This window comes from Vombatus ursinus, unplaced genomic scaffold (assembly GCF_900497805.2).
Source record: "Vombatus ursinus unplaced genomic scaffold, bare-nosed wombat genome assembly UNPS02014807.1, whole genome shotgun sequence".
Lineage (NCBI taxonomy): Eukaryota > Metazoa > Chordata > Mammalia > Diprotodontia > Vombatidae > Vombatus > Vombatus ursinus.
In genome coordinates, this window is record NW_020954585.1 from 55,777,098 (window position 1) to 55,787,728 (window position 10,631).

General features: G+C 41.0%; 1 protein-coding gene across 1 annotated transcript; it reads right to left on the reverse strand.

Annotated features, from left to right (window-relative positions):
* Positions 1 to 7,434: 7,434 nt before the first annotated feature.
* Positions 7,435 to 9,624, reverse strand: LOC114051922 (forkhead box protein D5-like). The gene is made up of 3 exons (XM_027874326.1): positions 9,518 to 9,624; positions 8,803 to 8,971; positions 7,435 to 8,364 (listed from the first exon to the last, which is right to left on the reverse strand). Exons 1-3 carry the CDS (start codon positions 9,622 to 9,624, stop codon positions 7,882 to 7,884), a joined length of 759 nt encoding a protein of 252 aa, XP_027730127.1. The 3' UTR covers positions 7,435 to 7,881.
* Between the last annotated feature and the right edge of the window lie 1,007 nt (positions 9,625 to 10,631).

Genomic DNA, 10,631 nt, shown 5'->3' on the forward strand with positions numbered 1-10,631 from the left:
AGGAACTTACAATCTTATTGGGGGGGGGCACATAAAAAGAAAGGCAGAAAATTAGGGAAGGGGAGAGTAGGGGAAGAAAGTACATGGTATGGGGGCCTGGTAGAGAAGTCTAGAGGTGTCTAATAAGTGAAATGAAGAGATGGCTGGACTGTGTTCCCTCCTTAAATGGAGGTTCTGGGAAGGCTAATGGGATCTTGAGGGGGAGTGGGGATAGTACTAATAAGGTATAAGTTCCAGTACTAACGTGATCTTGCAAGACGAAAAGGTTCCCAGGCATGATGGAGAAGTCATTAGTTTTTTAACCAACGTGAATTGAGTCTTAGAATCAAGAACTAGAGGCTGCCACTGGGGTGCAGGTTTGGGCTGAAAATAGGCTTTGGGGGATCTTTGGTGAGATAGACGTGGGTCAAAGACTAACATTCTGAATCAAATGAGATAATAAAATATTACTTGAAAACTTTAAAGGGCAAAAGTTAGCTATTATCATTATCATTTTTCTACTTGGGAGAAGTCCAACAAGTCCAGATTAATATGTAAGCCTCTAGAATCTTCCTCAACAGGGACAGCTAGGTGGCGCAGTAGGTAGAGCTCTGGCCTTGGAGTCAGGAGTACCTGAGTTCAAATCCAGTCTCAGACACAAAACACTCACTGACTGTGTGACACTGGGCAAGTCACTTAACCCCATTGCCTCATCAAAAAATAAAAATAAAAATAAAAAATTAAAAAATAGAACCTTCCTTACTTCCTTCCAGGAAGGAAGTAAGAAGAACTCAGGTCATCCTGACTCCAAGTCCAGGGCTCTATCTATTGTACCACAAGCTGCCTTTGGTAAGAGATTAAGGGATTTGTCCGTGGGTCACACAAGCACCATACATCATAGATATGACTCAAACCTAGGTTTTCCTGACTCCAAGGCCCTTACTTGACATTTACCTCTCCAGGATAAATGAAGCCCCCAAAATTAGGATGTTGCTAGGTTGTGGAAAGTCTCTAAAGCCAGGCTAAAAACTTTGACCTGTATTCAGTATCAATCAGTAAGCATGTGTCAAGCATGTGCTGGGCAATGTCCTAAGCACTGAGGATGCCCAGACAAAAATGGAAGGCAGTCTCTGCCACTAAGAGTGTATATTCTACTGAATTTAAGTAAATGATAAGAGGCCATGGAGATGAATATGGAAGAGTTAGAAAAGATCCATCCTGGGAATCAGGAAGACCTGGGTTCAAGTAGTGCCTCTGACACATAGTGGCAATGGAGCCATGAACAGATCCTTTAACTTCTTGGTGCTGCTGGCAGCTAAGACAATTAAGTTATAGAATATTCTACTGCTTTGGTAGATGGATTTTCCTGAGCAAGAACTCCTGTTGGCAATAAAATTATAGGTCTAGGCCAACGAACAAATGAACAAACAAACGAATGAATGAATGAATGAATGAGCCACTGAATATTTTTGAGCAGAGCAATGGTATAATCTGCTCTCTGTGAAAGAAAAGTTATTCTGGAAGCTAATACGAATCATAAATAAGTGGATGAAATCCCCCGGATCCCCCCTGCAGGAACAAACAAAGGAGGGAAGAGACTTAGATGACCAGCTTTAGCATTAACTGAGATAGCTGCCAATTTTTAGTTTGGGCCAGAGCTGAGCAGAGAGGCTTGAGGATGGAACTCCAGGGTCTGGAAACTCTGTCTGGGGACTCTGGCTAGATAACATAGATTATTAAGCTTTGGAGCCACCCGGTCTGTGCTGGGTAGATTCATTTTATATGAACTTCTGATTACTTTTATCATTGTATATTATATATGGATTTATTCCTGGAAAAATTTTTAGAACACATTATTAAGGGGATGATTAATGGGCACTTAGGGAAGTCATGATCACTAAAAGCCAGCATGACTTCATCAAGAATAAGTCATGTCAAACTAACCTCAGTTTCTCTTCAGATAGGGTAACTAGACTAGTAGGTCAAGTGAATGCCAGAGATGTAACTTATTTAGAGCTCAGCAAAGCATTTGGCAAAATTTCAACTGCTTTGCTTGTGACTTAATTGAAGAAATGTGGGGTAGCTAGGTCCGCAATAGGTAGAGTGCTGGCCCTGGAGGCAGGAAAATCTGACTCTGAGTCTTTTGACACTTACTGCCTGTGTCATCTTGGGCAAATAACTTAACCTCTCTGCACCTCAATTTCCCCATCTGTAAAATGGAGATGATAATAATAGTAATTATCTTGTGTGAAGATCAAATGAGATAATAATTATAAAGTGCTTATCATAATGCCCAGCACATAGTAAGCACTATATAAATGTTAGCTTTTAGGAAGACCAAAAGAAGAACCGTTAATAATACAGTGTCAGATTACAGAGAGGTCTCCAGTGGAGTAACTCAGGGATCTATCAATGGTCCCATGTTAATTAATATTTTTATCAGTGATTTGGTTAATAGAATAGGCAGTGTACTTGCAAAATTTGTAGAGGAGTCAAGGATAAGATAACTAACACACTAAAAGACAGAATTTGGCTGCAAAAAGTTCTAGGCAGGAAAGAATAATGGAAATCAAGTAAGGCTAAATTGAAAAAGGATGAATGCAAAGTTTTACCCTTGAGGTCCAAAAATCAATTTCATCAATAGAGGATAGGGGAGGTATGACTAGAAAAGAGTTCCTATGAGAGAAAAAGAGATTAGTAAGTTTCAGTATACTGAAACCTTAGTATTGGTATGAGGTAACAGTGTGACATGGCAGCCAGAAGAGCTAATGACATCCAAGGTTTTATTACTAATGACATAATGTCTAAATCAGAGATTTTTAACCTTTTTTTTTTGGTTTGTGTACCCTTTTGGCAGCCTATGGATCCGTATCACAGAATAATATTAATTTCATAAAATAAAGTATATAGGCTTACAAAGGAAACCAAAGGCTAGTGACAATAAAGATACATATGCATATATGTAAATGTGTATATATAATGTGTGTGTGTGCGTGTAAGTATCCCCATCCAAGTTCATGGTCCCCCTGACATCCATGGATCCCAAGTTAAGAACCTTTGGTCTAGATCAAGGGAAGTACTGTGAAACACTCTGCCCTGCTTGGACTGTATCTAGATATTATTCTGTTCCGGATCTCACATTTTAGGAATGATATAGACAAGCTGAAATGTGTCCATAAAGGGATGACTAGAATGGTCAAAGGATGACAGAAAGTTTCATGAGGATTGATTGGAGGAACTAGAGATGTTCAGCCAGAGAAGAAAAGACTTAGAAGAGGAGATATGACAATTACCTTCCACTAGTTGAAAGGCTGGTATGCAGAAGAAGGATTAGATTTGATCTGCTAGTCTCTGGAGGGCAGAACAAGGAGCAGTGGTTGGAGGTTGGAATTAGTCTTGATGTGAGGAAAAGTCTTCCTAACAGAGCTATCCAAAAATACCATTGATTCCCCTTCGTTAAAGGTTTTCAGATATTGGATGAGTATTTATTGGGAATTTTATAGAGGACATTCTTGGTTATGTATGAGATTGGATTAAGTGGTTTCTCAGGTCCCTTCCAACTCTTAGCTGGAATCTGAGACCCCTTTCCCCCTTATGAATTAACTCTTTAAAAGTACTCATGTGCCACATGTGTTGGCAGAGAGGGAGAAGGAAAAAGAAGAAGAGAGTTCTAGAGCCAAACAAGATGGTGTTTGGAAGATGAAAGGAAAACAAATGGTAAGAAGTCACGATACGAGCAGATTATAGGGCTTAACAATTTCTTAGGCATTCATTGAAACTGTTGGTTCTAAGCCTGAATTAGGGACCCATATGTTCATAGATCAAGTGAGAAGCAGGGTTTCCTAATCTATAGTGGTCCAGATCTTGTTTTTAACTATTTTCCCCAGGTATTGAGGATTTCCAGTCCTAGAAAGATTGCATAAGCCTTCTCCTTTCCCTATTCACTGAGTACTTTCCAGATAACACTGTTACTAATCTATTTAAAACACCCACCAAAAAAAGTGAGAATGAACAATATTAGATCTAATTTCCTCTGGGGACACTTTTGTTCCCCCCATAAGAGTTTGCTGACAAAGACTCTCAGAGCTAATAGGGTCTCAAAAGTCACCTAATCCAACCCCCATCAAATGGTCTACAGTATCCTAGAAAACTGGTCACCCAGTCTGTTATTCTAAACCCATATGAATCTCCAGTTAATGGACTATCTGGAGGATGTGTTTGAGAAGGTAAAATATTCCTTCTCTCCTTGCCTACTTCAGGCACCTGGTTCATTTCCAACCATTCAAGTCAGAAAATAAAAAAAAATGATATTCATGTCATTTAGTAGTATGCTGGCTCCAAACTCTCACCTAACTTTCCTCACCTTTGCAAGTGACTCTGAACCTCCTTGGGGCTCAGAGTCATCACTGAGGGAGAAAGGGTGGGTGCATACAGCTAATATTTAACATGAGGAAGGATCATTATGGGATGCAGAGAATCTTATCCATGTGTATGCAGTTTGTTTCCTTAGCTAGACTATAAGATCCTAGAGGGAAAGAACCTTAGGAATCTTGTCCTGTGTATCCCCCACAGCACCTAGCACAAGCTAATGGAAGAGAACAGGTGTTTGGGGATAATCTTTTTTTGTGCCCTTACTCCTAAATCCATAGCAGACAGTACAGGGCCCTGCACATATCAAGTGCTCAGACAATGCCAGTAATGAAAAATGATGAGTCGTCCCTCATGTACAGAGATGATATTGACTGACTTGTTCAGAGGGGACTTGACTTTGAATGCTATGTCTCTAATAGCAGGGACAAGTAGCGTTGAATCTTCCATACTTTATTGTTGGGTTCCAATGAGACCTATCTGCAAAGCAACTGACCAGAGTTAAGAATGTAATGTAGGCATAAAACTAGGGGCAGCCGTAGAGTTCATGTCTTTCTAAGTTGATATGTCTGATCACGTGTCCTATTTTCCAAAGCTATGTTGAAATGATTGGAAGATTTCTAATTAGCTTATGTTATGCTACCTTTTCTCCCTTCCATTAATATGGACAATGACAATTAATCATACACTTAGGTGCTTTTGCAAAGAACAGATAGCTAAGTTCACCTGCAAATATGATCTCTTTTCTTAATTCACTTTACCCATATGGCTATAAGGATACGTAACTTATAGAATCACTGTGGCCTAAGAAAAGAAACAACATTATTCCTTGGTATAGCACAGTCCTGTATGCTTTGTCATAAGGTAATTTACGTAAATTTATCCCTGGCTAGCATATGGCAATACCTCACAACTTTGTTAATGGAAACCTGGTGATCCATAACACTTGTGTGGTAGACATCTGCTCGGGGGTAATACAGTATTAATGTTAATACCAATGATCGATCAGCAGATTTGCAAGAAAGGCATAAAGTGTTTAATTATAATTGCATTGGGAATAGCTATGTAATGGTAGCGACATTTGAATAGGTCACATCCAGCCCTCACCCCTGTTATGTTGTTCTATATTAAATGCCATTCACTTTAAGTGCTAGAAACCTTTCTAAAGTGGTGAGAATATAACACACTGGGCAAATTGAAAAATGTCCCTTCACTTTTAGAAACATGATTGATATCCTTTGCAAAACAAATGTTAGCACCTATCTGTACACGAATTCCTACAACTGTGTGTTCTGACAATCTCAAACACACCTTCCTTACTAGGCAGCTTGAATGACTGACTGGCTTACAAATTTATTAGCTTTAGTGAGTTCATATTCCTATTGGAAATTCATTATTTTCCTGACTTCTCTCCTTTCAAAGTAGCTGGAACCTACCGTATCCAAATGTTTACATAGCCGGGTTTACATATCCCAAGAGTTCTACCCTAAACCCATTTTCACTCATGAGAGAAAGAAACCAATTAACTATGAGCACAAAGGATAGAAAGTAAATTATATTTGCTCCATTGGCAACAGAAAAATATATTTCCAAACACTCCATATATACTTGTTTCCAGTACAGACTACATTGCATTGTCACCATCCTGCTTATATATAGCATAATTAAAAATAATGTTTTTGGCAAGACAGCAATGCAGATATAAATACAGCTATACATACATCGGAGTGCAGACATTAAAAAAAACCTCACAAGACACACATACACATACACCCATCATCATTCTGACAACATGAAAATGTCACGTGGTCATTGAGAAATATTCTCGGGAACTTGGAAGACAGGTGGTGGGGGTTTTTCTGGGTGGTATTCTTGCTATTTTTGGTTCCCTTCTAAATATGTGTCCATAGTTCCTGCTGTTTTTCTAAGAAAGAAATCTCCAGTAGATTGTGGAGAAGCACTAATTCTTGCTAAGGTGAAGGGCTTTCTGAAAATTCATGTCATTTTCTAAGAAAGAAGTCAGCAAGATGTTGGGATTTTTTTGAGGGGGTTGGAAAGGTAGTACAGTAGAAGCATCAGTAACAATTTTGAACACAAAAAAGACAAGATCATGCATTTTCACAATACTTTAAAAATGCCACTGGTGATCTTTGCTCATCTGAAAATATGTAAGAGTATGTCAAGGGTCTATATACAGCATGAATAACTTAATGAAATGTCAGACCTCACATCTCAAAATTCAAGCTATCTCTAAGACTGTCTTTTAGTTGGTTTTGGTTTATCCATGTCAAGTTGCCTACCTTCATTAACTTTGAGTTCCTTTTCCTAAAGCCTGAATTTGCTTTTGAAATTGTGTCTCCAGAAGTTTAGGCTCTCTGTACGTGTTGCTATTTGAGAAACTAGCCTAGAGTTGCCACCTTGCAAATCATGTCTAGTGTAATCCATGATAACCTTCAAATTAAGTTATGGATAGCAAACAATTCTGTAAAGATGTGTTTGATAAAAAAAAATGCTGAGTGATCAAATAGTTTCATGTGTTTGATTGTATTTTTCTAAGTGCTCATCTCCCACAGCAATGAAATAATTTACATTTCAAATGGTGCATACCATCCTAATATTGATATCTATAATTATGCCAGTCTCTGATTATCCACTTCACCAAAATGGGAAGGACATTTATTCAGTACCACTTTGGTGACTGATAACAAGTGGGATCAATGACTTCATATGAATTTACCACTTCAAGCTAGGGGGTAGAAATAACTCCATTCCAGTGTTTTGTCAATGCCTAAAATTCCAAGCCCACTTTTATCTCCTTTTACCTTGTATAGAACAAGTTGGAGAGAAGCCATCACAATAACACAAGAAGATATTCTCTGTGCAGATGGGTTAGTGCATATCTATTAGGTCTTATCACATCATCCACCAACACTGACCAAAGTAAATAATACTAGGATGTAACTTTGATAGGGTAAAATGAAATTACACATTACTGTTTAGAGTTTACATAACTCTCTCATCCAGTTACCTAAACAGCTATCAAGAAATTTTGTTAGGGAATGGAGTTATGAGCAACAGTGCTAAGAATTAGAATAAAGGAATCAAATATTGTCCTAATTGTTTTTTTTTAAAAGGAAAACAGTGTCAGTAGGTCAACCTGTCTAGCACAGTCATGCCTTTGTAACTCTGGTACCTAACAGTGCCTGGCACATTTTTGTTGAATTGAACTGAGTTGAATTGATCCATGATATAGGTTCCTTCACAGGTGAGCATCTTTTAAGGAAGAAAGTCAGTTTCACATTTGCATCATTCATGAGATCAAAAGTCTCTCCTTGCCCCCAACAAATGGATTAATCATTAAGCACAAATCAATGAAATCAAGCTCCTGGTTTTGATGGAACAGCTCAGCTTTTGTATGAAAAGTTGGCTTGATTGTGCCCTTCCAGCAGATATCAGAAGAAAGAGGCACAACAATCATACTGACAGCTGGGGGTTATAAAGAAGTCTCAAAATATACTCCATTGCCTCAGTACCTCACATTGTCCAAAACTGGAGGTTAATTTGTTGAGGCTCCAGTAGATGATATTTATTATGTTGGGTACTGAAGGGTGATCTTAGGGCAGGCAAAGGATCAGGTGATGAAAGGATGTAATCAATGCTAAATTTAATTTCTGAGTCAGATTTTCCAAGAGAGGCATTGCTTAGGTTCTGTTGATTGGAGAGGCCATTTGGAAAGAATGGAGAAGGATCTAGGTGAGGGGCTCTGAATTCGTGTTTCTTAGTTGTGCTTTCATTCAGGTGGGTGCCCTCTGAACATGAATCCATAGTGGGCAGGTCAAAGGTGGAGGGCCCCACAGTCCCACCTGGCTTCTGGTCTTTAGGTTCCTTTTTCATATTTCTCCTTCTACGCCTCCTCCGATAGTTCCCGTTTTCAAAAAGATCCAGCATGGACTCACATCCTGAAGCAAAAGTCCAATAGTTTCCCTTCCCCTTCTCATTCCCTTCCATCCTGGGAACCTGGATTTGTGAGAAAGGCAGTTCAGTGTGGGTATGGTTCGCAGATGCTGGCACTTTGCATCTGTGTTCATTTAAAGTCACGATTGGTATAAACATACAAGTCATTGAAATCATGCCTCCCCCTCCCCGCCCCCTAAATTGTGCAATTCCTAGGTAAAGCAACGACAACAGCAACAACAACAAAAACCAACTCTGGTTAACTTGGTATACATTAATGGAAATAAGACAAGAAGACCCTTAACTTTTCAACAGCTGGGAGGGAGAGAGCTCTTAATTATCTAGAGCACAATCATAGGATTTCTCAAGAGTAACCCCCCTCCTCTTGGGTTTCAGGAAGAATATTTAAGACAGATGTTTCCTAGATAGAAAGTCATCTCAGGGCTGCTGCTGTTGCCGAATAACGGGCCTATGAGAAGAGACTGTGATTAATCTTCTTACCTTTACAAAACAACTGTTAAGGGATAGGTTATGCCTAATGGAGTTTTGCCAGGCTCTTTGGTTTGATCTGTAGTAAGGGAATTTCTTCATTATAAAGTCATAAATGCCAGACAGCGTCACTTTATTGGCAGGGCTTTGCTGGATGGCCATTGCAATCAAGGCAATGTAGCTGGAAAAGAAACTCAGGGTTAAGCCATTGCCTGGGATAAAGCACCAAATAGCCGGAGGCGCGCCTCTCTGCTCTCCAGACGCGCTGCGTTACTACGGGTTTGGTTGGAGGACCAGTCCTGCGAAAAAGTCTCCTCCACTCTTCCCGCTGAGACCCCTCACTTGGAGAAGGAAGGTGTTTCAAGGGAAGCTGCGGGATGCATCTTCCACTGAGTGAGTGACCCAGCCGCTATTCAGAGTTCCCTAGTCTCCACCAAGTGCAAACGTTTGCCTTCAGGGAACCTGGCGCTTCCAGCCTGTTCTCCTGCCCCCATCCCTTGGCGACCCCCTACCGCCTACTGCCAATGCCCGGGGAGCACCGGTTCTTTTCTCCAGCTCCTGGCCAGCCAAGCTCTCCCCGCCCGCCCCAGGATCCCACTAGCATCTCCCTCCAGCCAGGCCAGGGCCGTACTTGGGGGGAGTCCGTGTCCTCTCTGCCTCCCCCGCCCTCCATCACTACTACCACCTTGCCGCAGAGCGGAAGACTTCGACGAAACTTCTCGGCTACCTGTAAGCTGGGCGGCTGAGTTTCTTCTCCTCGTCGGAGCTGCAGGCGGGGTAATCATCACCGTCGTAGTTGAAACAGTTGTAAGGATACTGCGTGTTATCAAACATCTTTCTAGCAGCCGGGCTCAGCTCAGCTCAGGCAGGGTGCAAGAGCTAGTGTGGGGTTCTCCCTTAGCGCTTCGTCCCTCTCCTCCCACTCCCTCCTCCTCCTCCTCCTCCTCCTCCTTCTCCTCCGCCCTCACCCTCTCCCTCTCCCACTCACATACTCTGCCAGACCAGGGGTGGAGGTTGTTTTTGTAATTCTTGAATCCCAGAGTCTGTAGGGATATTTCTTTTTTTTCTCTTCCTCCCTATCCACCCCCCCAACACACACACACACACACACACTTTGCACAAACACACACTTTGTGTGAATGTATGTGTCTGTGTGTGCATCCAATCTGGTTACGGGGGAGGTAGCTAATAACCGATTAAATTGGTTACTTCTCTCATGAACCTTTGAACCCCCTGGCTTGTACAGTCAGTAGCCATACTCAGGAGTCCTGGGTGGTCTGATGTAGAGGTGGAGAGGGGCCAGGTTTTCTTCCTTTTTTTTTCTTTTTCAGATCATCTCCATACACAGTATGACAAAAGGAAATAACACGGACGTTAATATATCGTGCTTTAAGCTTGACTTTTGCAAATTCAAGTTTTAGGATCCACTCCCCCCCAAACGCACATCCTATCCCTTCTCTACCCCCCCCCATCCTCTCCCTTCCCCCTACTTGGCTAAGGAAGCACTCACACACACACCATTTACCGTCGGCAGACATTCCATCCAATAATGCCCATCTCCCGAGATATAATCTGTAATACAGCATAATAGACATAAATTGTGTTTCCGTGACTAAAGGAAAAGCTATATGTTCAAAGAAGACAGAACAGAGAATCCGGGAGCCTACTGTCAAGCAGGAAAGCTAAGGGAAAATAGCTCCCGGCTGGAGAACTGCTTGTGTGGGCTTTGATCTGGGGGATGAATTAGAGTAATAGCCCTGTGTGTTGGCATCCAATACTGTAACAATTTAATAGTTTTTCTATGCTTCGGAGTGTTTTCCAACAAGTGATGTAAACCAAAG

Bases quoted from the DNA above. Each gene is read 5' to 3' on its own strand.
- LOC114051922 (XM_027874326.1), bottom strand. From the start codon at position 9,624: ATGTTTGATAACACGCAGTATCCTTACAACTGTTTCAACTACGACGGT. The intron at 8,972-9,517 runs GTAGCCGAGAAG...TTTCTTTTCCAG, and splicing joins CTCAGCCGCCCAGCTTACAG to CTACATTGCCTTGATTGCAA. The intron at 8,365-8,802 runs GTAAGAAGATTA...TCACAAATCCAG, and splicing joins TTAACAGTTGTTTTGTAAAG to GTTCCCAGGATGGAAGGGAA.